This window comes from Symsagittifera roscoffensis, chromosome 7 (genome assembly GCF_963678635.1).
Source record: "Symsagittifera roscoffensis chromosome 7, txSymRosc1.1, whole genome shotgun sequence".
In the NCBI taxonomy this organism is placed as follows: Eukaryota; Metazoa; Xenacoelomorpha; order Acoela; family Convolutidae; genus Symsagittifera; species Symsagittifera roscoffensis.
The window spans coordinates 59,459,310-59,472,185 of record NC_087068.1 but is presented as its reverse complement, the minus strand read 5'-3'; the positions used below and the strand labels follow the sequence as shown (position 1 = coordinate 59,472,185).

General features: G+C 40.7%; 1 protein-coding gene across 1 annotated transcript; it reads right to left on the bottom strand.

Annotated features, from left to right (window-relative positions):
- Positions 1-1,031: 1,031 nt before the first annotated feature.
- On the bottom strand, positions 1,032-12,756 carry LOC134851352 (solute carrier family 2, facilitated glucose transporter member 1-like). Its single transcript, XM_063867395.1, has 7 exons — positions 12,355-12,756; positions 11,643-11,787; positions 11,085-11,213; positions 10,346-10,518; positions 9,805-10,103; positions 2,019-2,269; positions 1,032-1,613 (listed from the first exon to the last, which is right to left on the bottom strand). Exons 1-7 carry the CDS (start codon positions 12,697-12,699, stop codon positions 1,075-1,077), a joined length of 1,881 nt encoding a protein of 626 aa, XP_063723465.1. The 5' UTR covers positions 12,700-12,756; the 3' UTR covers positions 1,032-1,074.
- Between the last annotated feature and the right edge of the window lie 120 nt (positions 12,757-12,876).

Here is a 12,876-nt window from a genome sequence, read left to right as displayed (position 1 = left end):
TCCTCTTTTAACTGAAGAAGTAAAATCAAGTGGTGGCTTTTTTCATAAGTGAAAAACCGATTGCGCAAAAATTTCATAAATTCAAAAGAAAAAAGCAATGAAATCAGTCATTTTAGACGATTTAAAGGACGCTGATTGGTTGAGAGCTTTTGCACATGCGGAATTTCTCTCACGAAAAAAGCACCCTCATGCTTTTAGTTCTGCAGTTAAAAATGACGTAATCAAAAATTGGACGCGTTGAAGAACTAGGCATGTGCTCAGATGGCACAAGGGCGATAAATACAGAGGCGCTGAAAGTGATACGAGATGAGATAAAACATGGGGGCACATTAGGGTTTCCCCCAAATAAGGATATTGGAAACCATCCTCTGACCCCCTGTTCTTTTTTGTTGCTACACCAGATATTTAAAACTGTATAAAGTTGCTGCAAACTTTCAATAGATGCAAGATTTTCTGCTTTCTTCATCGGGGCCTACTTGACTTCTAAACCTACTCACTAAATGTATTTTTAGCAAAACGACATCAATTACAGATTTAACAGCCTCCTCCTCCCATACTTTAACTCATGAGCTTGCAAAACCTTTTTCAACGGGAAAAGGGTATACTAGCTGGATTTTAAAAAACTCTAAAACATTTAAAATTTTCTTGGCATTGAATAACAGCCCATGCATGACGTATCCTAAAACTAATAATTACATTTATAGTTTTTCTCGAATTGACCAAAACATGAATCGCAAACTTGCGCCGTTTTTGCTACGCCGTTCACGATGGTTTTTTACTGGTGCACCATTTAATTTAGTTATGCGCGGTTTGCAATGCTTTTTGAGTATCGACGGTTTTTTGAATAGCCACAGTCGCGAACATTTTTTTTTGTCGGGCTGCAGTAGACTGCACTTGCCAAATTTAGGTCGCTTTGGTCTTATCTTAAGTTGCGGAAATCGACCCGCGCGTTTAATGCCCATTCATTATTCAAACCAAATCCGCCTCTGATTCTCGCGCGTCTGATTGTTAGAAAAAGTGTTTATGCAGTTTTTTATTATTGTTTTTTGATTTTTATAAGAAATTAATACGGTGTCATCGGAACATCATTAACGGGTCATTTCTGTTCATAGAAGCAGTTTGTGTGTAGAAGTTTGTACTGTGAGAAAGTGTAGACCGATTAGAAGACCGCTTGCTGCCTAAAGTGAACATCCGGCTGATGTCCAAACTGGACAGTTTGTCCATCTTCCTCAGAGCAAAAGCCACATAAACCACCCAGATGGCACAAATCACTCCAAAGGCCCAGAAAATATACCCGCATAAGTCGTGTGTAATGTACTCAGATGCACATAAGAATCCGAATAGAGTGAGATAATTGAGCATGTTGGCCATGCAAACTGCTCGCCCTCTAGCGGTGAAAGTGAACATCTCTGGAACTAGCAGCCAAGGCAGTGGTCCAGCACCCATTCCAAAAGACATGCATAAAATAAAGAGGAGAGCTAGTGTGATGTAATAGACGTTAGGAATGGGAGAAATATCAACTGTTTTCGGGCATGATGTTTCTCCTGATGTTTGAGGCATTCCGGATCTCAGGAATCCAATAGCAGTGAGACACGAGGCCATGAGAAGGAAAGCTGAAACACAAAATGAATAACTTCAAATCCATGGGCTGATTTAGGGAAGGGTTACCTCCGTTGATACTAGATTACGACATCCATTGTTGGTCGACTAACCTCGAAGTTTATCCAAAAGTAACCCGCAAATATTATCCACTGAAAAAACGCTGGAAGGTTTTTATTGGAAACCTTCCAAAAAGACTCCCTTAAGGACTCAAAAAATTTTCGCCAAATCTTGTCCTTGTAATGTCTTGGGAAAGCACGGGAAAATAATTTGATCAACTAAAAAAAATCAATAAATCTTCTGGATTTTTTGGGAAAAGTTCAACTAAATTTAAATCTCATGACAGCAAGTTTGCACAGTAATTAATTATTCAAATGTAATAATGAACAGTCTGTGGAAAGGTTGATGGCTTAACTTACAAATGATAAGAGTAGGTTTTCTTCCCAGCTTCTCAATACATGCCATGCACAAGAGAGATCCGAATGTCTGGCAGGACAACAACACCAGTCCAAACAGCTGCTCTGGATCCCTCAAGTACTCTGTCTGTTCTGTCTCGTTGACCAGTTCTTGGTAGAGGTCCCCAGAGTGGAATACTGTGGATGACGTCACTCCACTAGTCTGGCAGCCAACCCCAAGGAGCAAAGCCAGAAGTAGTGGAGTCCGCAGATGGCTGCAATGAATAATACAGAATTACACAAATCAATAAATTGCCGCTTTTAATTTGTTAATTAAACTATATGATTTTAATATGATTATTAAACTAATTTATTTTTTTTGTAAGTCAAGTTGAATAATAACGGTCAATATTTGTTTTGCGAGGATACAGCATATGCAATGAATTTTGAAAACTTGATCCACGAATATAAAACAGCGGGGGAATCTAAAGCTTTAATTGGCAAAATTTTAGGGTTGGTAAAAAATATAAAATTTTCGTGAAATAATTCCAAACTGATTTCGGGGCTTTAGGTTGAGGCGTATGAAAGTTCATATCCATTTCGTAAATTTCAAGAGAACCCAAATCAAAACTTTTTTTTAAATTAACCAGCCAGAGAACTAACCCGAAAATTAACTATTTAAGGTTAACTAATCTATGGTTATCTTATAAGAGCTCACCTTGTAAATTGCAACACACGTGCGACTTGAACCCGCAATCATATGATTGCTGGGCATCATCACTACCGATGCACCACAACGCCACTTTAGAATAAACGCCTAACATACGACAGTCAAGGCCGACAAAAATCTATAAAGAACTGGTAACAGTTCCGCTCTAATGTATCGTAGGGTAATGAAATGTGAAAATGTGATTTCAGGCGACACTTTATCGTTCTGAGACTCCCTCTGTAGTATGTAACAAGTATCTGTTAAATGTACCGTAGATTGATGAAATGTGCAAATGTGAGTTTGGGCGACAATTTCTCAATCTGAGACTTCCACTCTAGTAAGTAACAAAAACTGTTCAATGTAACTTTGATTGATGAAATGTGCCAAAATGAGTTTAAGTGAAACCTTCTCGTTCTGAGACTCCCTCTCTAGTAAGTATCATTAACTCTTCAATGTCCCGTAGAGTGATGAAAAGTGAGCTTGAGCGACACTTTCTCCTTCTGAGACTCTCTCTCTCTAGTAAGTAGCATTAACTGTTCAATGTATCGTAGAGTGATGAAATGTGCGATTGCGAGTTTAAGTGATGACACATTCTAATTCTGAGACTACCTCTCCAGCAATCAACATTAACTGTTCAATGTCCCGTAGAGTGACATTTTGGGCGACACTTTCTCAATCTGAGACTCCCTCTTTGGTAAGTAACAATAACTGTTCAATGTAACGTAGGTTGATGAAATGTGCCAAAGTGAGCATGAGCGAAACTTTCTAATTCTGAGACTCCCTCCATAGTAAATAACATTAACTGTTCAATGTAACGTAGGTTCATGATATTAGCCAAAGTGAGTTTAAGTGACATTTTCTCGTTCTGAGACTCGCTCTAAAGTAAGTAACATTAATTTTCTAACATACCGCAGAGTAATGAAATGGGGAAATGTCAGTTTAGGCGACACTTTCTCATTTTTAGACTCCCTCTCAAGTAAGTAACATTAACTCGACCTTGTACGGTAGAGTGATCAAATGTGCGAATGTGAGTTTAGACGATACTTTCTCATTCTGAGACTCCGTCTCTAGTAAGTAACTTTAAATCGTCCTTGTACGGTAGAGTGATCAAATGTGCGAATGTGATTTCAGGCGACACTTTATCGTTCTGGGATTCCCTCTCTAGTAAGTAACAATAACTGTTCAACTTAACGTAGGTTGATGAAATGTGCCAAAACTAGTTTAGGTGACACTTTCTCGTTCTATGTCTCCCTATCAAATAAGTAACATTAACTCCTCAATGTCACGTGGAGTGATGAAATGTGCAAAAGTGAGTTTGAGCGACACTTTCGCCTTCTGAGACTCCCTCTCTAGTAAGTAACATTAACTGTTCCATGTACCGTAGAGAGATAAAATGTGCAAACGTGAGTTTGGGCGACGCATTCTCGTTCTGAGACTCCCTCTCTAGTAAGTAAAATTAACTCGTCCTTGTTCTTAAGAGGGATAAAAAAGGCGAATGTGCGTTTAGGTGACAATTTCTCATTCTGAGACTCCCTCTCTAGTAAGTAACAAAAACTGTTCAATGTAACTTTGGTAGATGAAATGTGCCAAAATGAGTTTAGGTGACACTTTCTCGTTCTGACACTCCCTATCTAATAAGTAACATTAAATCTTCAATGTACCATAGATTGAAGAAATGTGCAAATGTGAGCTTGGGCGACACTTTCTCAATCTGAGACTCCCTCTAGAAAAAAAACAATAACTGTTCAACTTAACGTAGGTTGATGAAATGTGCCAAAACGAGTTTAGGTGACACTTTCTCGTTCTATGACTCCCTATCAAATAAGTAATATTAACTCCTCAATGTCACGTGGAGTGATGAAATGTGCAAAAGTGCGTTTGAGCGACACTTTCGCCTTCTGAGACTCCCTCTCTAGTAAGTAACATTAACTGTTCCATGTACCGTAGAGAGATAAAATGTGCAAACGTGAGTTTGGGCGACGCATTCTCGTTCTGAGACTCCCTCTCTAGTAAGTAAAATTAACTCGTCCTTGTTCTTAAGAGGGATAAAAAAGGCGAATGTGCGTTTAGGTGACACTTTCTCATTCTGAGACTCCCTCTCTAGTAAGTAACAAAAACTGTTCAATGTAACTTTGGTAGATGAAATGTGCCAAAATGAGTTTAGGTGACACTTTCTCGTTCTGAGACTCCCTCTCTAGTAAGTAGCATTAACTCTTCAATGTCCCGTAGAGTGATGAAAAGTGCAAAAGTGAGTTTGAGCGATACTTTCTCCTTCTGAGATTCCCTCTCTAGTAAGTAACACTAACTCGTCCTTGTACTGTAGAAGGATAAAAAAGGCGAATTTGAGTTGAGGGGACATTTTCTCATTTGGAGACTCACTCTCCAGTAAGTTACACTATTTTTTCCATGTACCAGAGAGTGATGAATTGTGAAAATATGAGCTGAAGCAACACTTTCTGACTCTAATACTCCCTCTCTAGTAGGTAACAAAAAATTATTTGTTCAATGTACCGTAGAGTGATGACGAGTGCAAATGTTAGTTTACACGACACCTTCTCAATCTGAGACTCCCTCTCTAGCAAAAAAAATAACTGTTCAATGTATCGTAGAGAAGTGAAATGTGCATTTAGGAGGCACTTTCTCAATCTGAGACTGCCTCACAAGTAAGAAACAGTAACAGTTCAATGTACCGTAGAGTTGTAAAATGGGGAAATGTCAATTTAGGCGAAATTTTCTCATTTTTAGACTCCCTCTCACTAGTAAGTAAAATTAACTCGTCCCTGTACGGTAGAGTGATCAAATCTGCAAATGAGAGTTTAGACGACACTTTCTCGTTCTGAGACTCCCTCTCAAGTAGTAACACTTACACGTCTTTTTACCGTAGAGTGATGAATTGTGCAAATTTGAATTAAAGTGACACTTTCTCATTCTGAGTCTTTGACAATTGACAACCATCTTAGATGATTTCAACTTTTCACATGCAACCAGGAAAACTCCGCGAAAGAAATTGAAAACCAGATCTCAGCAAATACAAAACTGTGAAAAAGCAAAACTGAATTAGAAAACACGTGCAACCAGCTAATTTATAATCAAATCAACGTTTAAAGCAAGAAAAAGCTCAAGTACACCGTGTAAACTAGAAACGATTAATAATTCGTTTTCTATATGGCGCCCAACGAGCCATATATAACACTTTAGCATTTGAATTAAATAAGGTTTTAATTAACGAGAACATCAAAACGAATGCAGGGGAGCCCGAAAAAATGAACATCTACTGCCAATACAACCACCGTAAGGATATTTGCTTTCCAGACTTCAACAACGACGACAGAGAATTTGTGCGTGGAACGGACAATATTGACATCATCAGCCCAAAGACCATCATCAAAGGAAATCGAAACGTTCCTCGAGCAGTCCTTACAGACATAGGATGGACAATAGCAGGACCGAACAACAACATTGGATACTTCTCAAGCCATCAAGCAACAGCTACCCCAATACATATATCAACAGACGACACACAAATCTCGGATCTTCTTGCTTCATTCTGGCGAACGAAAACCTACACCACATCACCTGAAATAACGATGTCATCGGACAAAAGACACGCTATGCAAACACTTTGGAAAACCATATCATTATACGACAACCGCTACCAACTCGGACTTCTGCGGAAACCAAATGCGAATCTTCCCAACAACTATAAAGCAGCAATTTTCCAATACCACTGGATGAAAATACAACTTAAAAAGAATTCAGAAAAACTCGCCTCTACCGGGATACAATTGACAAGGATCTCAGCAAGCATTACATAAGGAAATTAAAGCCAGGATGGATTTTACCTGAACAAGGCGTAATCAACCCAAACAACCCAGGAAAAGTTCGCCGTATTTTCAATGCCAAATCCAAATTTAAAGGAAATTGCCAAAATGATATGCTTTTCACTGGACCTGACTTGCTCTGCAATCTAGTAGGATCAATTACCCGATTTGGCGAACGAAAGCATCCCATCACTGCCGACATTGAAGGGATGTACATGCAGGTTTCTGTTAACTCCGAAAACAGAAAACTTCTTCGTTTCCTCTGGGGAGCGGAAGAACCCAAATTTTTCGAGTACACTCGATTCGTTTTTGGAGCCAAAAGTTCTACTTGTGCAATTTACGCACTAAGAACTTGCGCAGACAACAAGGCTGAAAACTATCCCTATATCAAAAAACTTGTCTACGAGAACTTCTGCATGGACGACTTCTTCGAAGCCACCGACGACATCGACACCGCAGTGAAAATCATAGAGGACCTTCGACACGTACTACAACAAGGAAGCTTTAACCTGCACAAAGTGGATCACCACGGATCATAGAACTCTGCAAAAAATACCAGAAAAACATAGATCCATCACCGTGGACGAAATCAAGGATCCCAAAATCTTCAAACGAATTCTGGTAACACGATCGAGAGTAAGTAACGATACACTGAGCTTCAACACTGACAAATTACACGAACTTGCCCAAAAGAAATCGACACAACGGAACTTATTTCGCGCAGCCTCTTCAATCTTTGACCCAATTGGAATAGCAGCACCTATTACTATTCGACTACGAACAATCCAGCAAGCATTTTGGAGAAAAGAATGAGATGGGACGACCAAATTACACAAGACATGATACCTGAACTTTTTGGGCTTCTCGACGAGAGAAATGAACTACAGACAGTGGAAATACTCGAAGCTACTTTAGATACAGCTATGACAAGATCGCTCTTCATGTTTTTTTTTCTGATGCCTCGTACAGCTCGATTGGCTCCGCTAAAACAGCACACAATAACTAAATTGGATCTACAAACCGCAGTTTTTGGTGCTCGCCTCGCAAAGTTCATTCGCAAAGAACAAAGAATTGACATCAGCTATACGCATATGTGGACCGACAGCAAAACAGCGCTTCAGTGGATACAGGGATCTGCTAAATTACAACAAATTTTTGTGGCTCACAGAGTTGCAGAAACTTTGGAAAGCACCCAAGCGAGTCAATGGAAACATTGCGCAGAACCCCTAAACCCAGCAGACGACGGAACCCATAGAATACCCCTATCGAAAATCAGTAACAAGTCAATATGGTTCACCGGAACAAAATTTTTAAGTGAACCGGAATGCAACTGGCCAGAGCTACAGTTAAACGACGCCAATACGGATACCTTGCTACTCAACGATCGAATTGGATACATGGATGAATGAGCATCAACCCAAGGGCTAGCTTTTCAAGCTTCCACCGAAACGACATTACAAAATTTTATCGACTACAGCAGATTCTCCAAATGGACAAGATTTCTCCAAACAATCGTATACTTGATGCGTGCCGCCAGGATGTTTAAAGATAAAGGACTACACTCCCGCAACGAAAATCCACCCACCGAACTGACAAGCAACAACATAATTGCCGCAAAAATTTTTATCTTCAAGCAGACACAACGAGACAGCTTCAACCAAGAGGTCAACGCATTGACACAAAATAAACCAATCAACACAATTAGCAGACTTCGACATCTGTCACCATTTCTAGACAAAGACGGATTTTTGCGAGCAAGTGGACGCCTCGAGAAATCTCAATTCGACTATTGCATAAAACACCCGATTATCCTTGACGGAAACCACCCAGCAGTTTACCTCTTCATACAAAAAACCCACAAGACAGCCAGCATTCGCCACGCCAGCACACAAAAATTAGTCTTCAAAACGAATATTAAATACTCTGTGTTCGCGCACACAATGACAAGATCATAGAAAACTGCTACGACTGCGACGAGAACAAGCAAGTGGACGACAGCCAGAACTTGCGCCCTACCCACCTTCAGATTTCCGGAAGAACATAATTAGATCTCTTCGGACCGTTCGCTTCGAAAACCGCGGGAGCCTACAGCAAACGCCACGGCGTTACAATGACTTGCCTAACAAAACGAGCCGTACATCTTGAGATGTGCCAGGACCAATCAGCCGACCTCTTCGTCAAAATCTTAAGACGATTCTTCGCATGCAGAGGACAACCAGCCACAATCATTTCTGACAACGGTACAAATTTTACCTCAGCCGAAAAAGAACTCAACAGACACTTCGACGCCGATGTTAGACGACAATTCTACGCCAACCATCAGTTTGAATTGACCTTCAACCCTGCCTATGCTCCTCATTTCGGAGGTGTAAGGGAACGACTCACAGGACCAGTCAAAGTCTCGTTCTATGCCATCATATGAAGCCAGATTCTAACAGACGACATATTCAAAACCGTTCTTTGTGACGTTGAACACTTCATGAACGCAAGACCCATCTCTACAGTTTCATCATCGCCCGATGACGTCGAAGCCCTCACCCCAAATCATTTTCTTCTCGGTAGAGCGCATGCCAGCATGCCACCTCTACAAACCCAACAGCAGTCGACAATGGAAATTCGCCCAACAACTCGCAACCCATATTTGGAAACGCTTGATGAAGGAGTTTATCGCAACACTACTGCCATGACAACGATTGGACGGATCACAGGAAACAACCCAACAGATGATGACCAGACTCGCGTTTACAGCGTCAAAATAAGAGACAAACTTGTGTCAATACCAGCCATTTGACTAGCACCTGTTAGTCCGGACTATTCCAATCAACCGGCAAACGAAGATTCACGACAATGAGAGCCTCACCCTAAACCAGCCTTGATCCATAGCTGATAACTTCAACCGACACTTACGCGACAGTTAAGCCAGCGTTTTAAGTTTCATAAATAGGAACCACCCCACCCCTTTTTTCTTAATTTCTTTTGCAACTGCAAAATGAGGCCGAGTGTTATTTGCCAATTTGACAAATGACAACCTTCTTAGATGACTTCAACTTTTCGCATGCAGTCAGGAAAACTCTGGGAAAGAAATTGAAAACCAGAACTCAGCAAATACATAATTGGGAAAATGCAAAACTTAAATATCAAACACGTGCAACCAACTAATTTTTTGTCAAATCAACGTTTAAAGCAAGAAAAAGCTCAAGTACACCGTGTAAACTAGAAACGATTACATTTTCGTTTTCTATACCCTCTGTAGTAAGTAACAAGTAACTGTTAAATGTACCGTAGGGTGATGAATTGTGCGAATGTGAGTTTAGGCGACACTTTCTCATTCTGAGACTCCCTCTCTAGTAAGTACAGTTCTGCATTGAGTGAAGTCACAGCCACCCGCATGCCTCTCAGACTCTTCAGGGCCCTCCTGGCACCCTTGCTGCTGGAGTTGCCACTGCCGCCACTACTACTGCCACTGCTGCACCCACCCCCCATCATCAGGTAGCTGGGACTCTCGGGGCAGAATAGGAGCAGGACTGAGTGAACAGTTGCTGTGATGAGGGGCAGGGAGAATATGTAGTGCCACGTATTCTAGGAAAAGTTTAGGAATAGTGTGAAGAGTAAACCAACTATGTTGAAAAAAGGTGGACAGGGTGACCTTTTTCTTTGACTTTTTACCGTCCTAATTCTTCATACATCAGTTGATAAAGAATTTTCCCACCAGGTCAAAAAACTCGGAACACATTGGGCTTTGAGCTGCAGTCTCTCGTGTCATAATTGGACTAGACATTACTTTCTCACAGGGAAGCTATTGAATGGGAACTATAGTTTACCGTGTTGTCATCTATGAGTGGGAGTATGGTCTGTATGCCGAGGAAGGTGGAGATGATGAATCCGATCTGGACTCCGACGTAGAAGAGGACTCCGATGGTACCCCTCGCATACCTCGGAGACACTTCACTCAAGTAGATGTTGGTCACCACCGAACTCGAACCCACAAACACTCCTGCAAACTCAATTAGAGACATAAACACCATGTTTTCACGAGTGAAATGACCAACATGCAGAGTGTTACTTCTTCATTGACAATCCCTTTCATGCTTCTGATCAAAACTTGCATGCATGTACTTTTTTATCGTGAGAGAACAATTCGTAAAAGGTGACAATTCGTGACAGTAGTTTAAGCGTGGAGCACTGATTCATGCCTGGCACTCCTCTCGTACCGGAAGTAAGCGCAGCGGAGCAAGCGTATGCCACTTGCCAATGCCTTGTTACGAATTGTCGCCCTGAATTTTTATGGGGCAGGATGTTGCGTCACCTTTACATAACAAGCAAGCACGCCATATCTGCAAGCAGGTTCAATTTTCGAGTTATCATCTAATTATTAGCTGTGTAGTTACCCATTTAAAAAATTTACTGTCGAGTAATCATTTTGCTTTTAATTTTGAACATTTAACGTCTCCCTTTATATGCATTTTATTTCTTTAGGTGAAAGGCTTGGGGTGGCTGGCCAAGCTGAATTGTATGACTCGCTAACTGTTTTTAATGCTCAAGAATACTGATTGGGTTTACCTGTGACTGCCCGACCGATAATAAGCAGCTGCCACTTGTTGAGCTGGACTGAGAGAAACAGACAAGATCCTCCCAAGAACAGAATGACAGAGTTGAAGTAGAACCCACATTTGCGACCCAGTCTGTTGCCTAGGAGGGCATGTTTGGAAACTGACTCTTTATATTTTCATTAGCACAAAAGTATCATCATTGAAAATGAAACTATTCCAACCAACTGTTAGGATAAAGATGAAAATTTCATGACTGAAAAAATCTCCAACAAACTTCTTTGGTTCGAGGCCCATCGATCCAAGCAATTTCCGCTTGAATGAATTGGAAAGGGATGCTGATTGGGTGGTTTTGACGTCACCCATAAAAGTGGAGATATTTAAAACAAAAAGTAACTGTTCTTCAAATGGCTTGCAGATAGATGCGCTCCGATTAAAAAAAACACACTATAATATTTGATGGCTGCGTACGATTGTCACATACTGTGTATTAGTTCGCGTACTATGTGCAGTAAGTTATGTGTATTATAGAAAAAATTAGATTAGAGACAGTGTTTGATTGTGACTATACCTAAGAATGCCCCCACCACACATCCCAGTGGGATGAACAAGTAGAGTGTCCAGGAGACTAGGTTGAACACATCCCTTGTACTCCAATGCGAGTGAATCAGTTGCTCCTTTTGCAGAGTGGAAGACAGAAACTTCTTCAAATTCACCTGCAAACACAGCTTTGAAGCCACAAATTGACAAGGGGATTACCACTTAGATCTTTGATTTGAACATAACTTAATTTACCACAGACATATATTGTCTGTTCCACTTTATCCAAACTCTTTTGGCCTATTTAAAACTATACACTTTTGAGGCTTGCGAACTTTCTTTCTTGCGATGATATCTTTTGAAGTTTTAGACAAGACTGCGTTGTATTCCTTCGCAGAGAAAGTTCGAATTCGAATCTAAATTTCGGCTTGGGAGGATTGTCAACAATATTTGAATACAAACAAATTGTTTAGACCTTCCTCAACAGGAAAAGACGCGGTTCTACCGTAACTGCAAAACTGCTGACAATTAATATTCTTTTGAGTGAGCGAGGCTGAAAGACCAACCTGAAACTGGGAACTTTGTTTCTCACTCACTTCAACACAAAAAACCGGATCCGAAAATCTAACTTAACTCTAGCTTGATAAACCGTTTTTTAAACAAAAAAATTGTTCAAACACAGCCAAATTGCAGCAATTTGGCGAGAACTACTCATCGATTTTTGTACGATATTGAATACTTACTTGAAAGGTTGAAAAAATGAGCAAGTTGAAGCCAATTGGAACGGCGCCGCCCAAGACAGCCGCGAACACGGACAGGGTAAGCAGAGGCGTCCAACAGGGAAACAGGAGTTTAGAATCCTCGTCACTACAAGTGTTGTTGAAACTATTATCCTCCGCAAAACTGGGATTGGAGGAGGAGTTAGAGGGGAGGATAGGCTGCAACTCTTCCCGGGTGCACGCTGGTGCAACGGTACGCAAGCTGACGCTCCTGATTGCCATGTGGGGGGCTTCCTGCTCATCAGTTCCAGACATCCGCGCAAAAGTCGCCGGAGAATCCCTACCCTGTTTCATACTCGTAAATGACATTTCGGCTAGCAAAGGTCAAAATGTTGGTAAATAAATTGACTTGCTTTGTTAGAAGTTCACAACTCAAATAGTTAAAAGTTGATTGTTGTTGTTTGTTTTAATCGAAGACGTGAAATTAACTCGTTTAAGTTCAAGAACGCCATGAAAAATTGTTTAATGGAACCAATTTTTGACTAG

Bases quoted from the DNA above. Each gene is read 5' to 3' on its own strand.
- LOC134851352 (XM_063867395.1), bottom strand. From the start codon at position 12,699: ATGTCATTTACGAGTATGAAACAGGGTAGGGATTCTCCGGCGACTTTT. The intron at 11,788-12,354 runs GTAAGTATTCAA...CTGTGTTTGCAG, and splicing joins TCATTTTTTCAACCTTTCAA to GTGAATTTGAAGAAGTTTCT. The intron at 1,614-2,018 runs GTAAGTTAAGCC...TTTGTGTTTCAG, and splicing joins AAAACCTACTCTTATCATTT to CTTTCCTTCTCATGGCCTCG.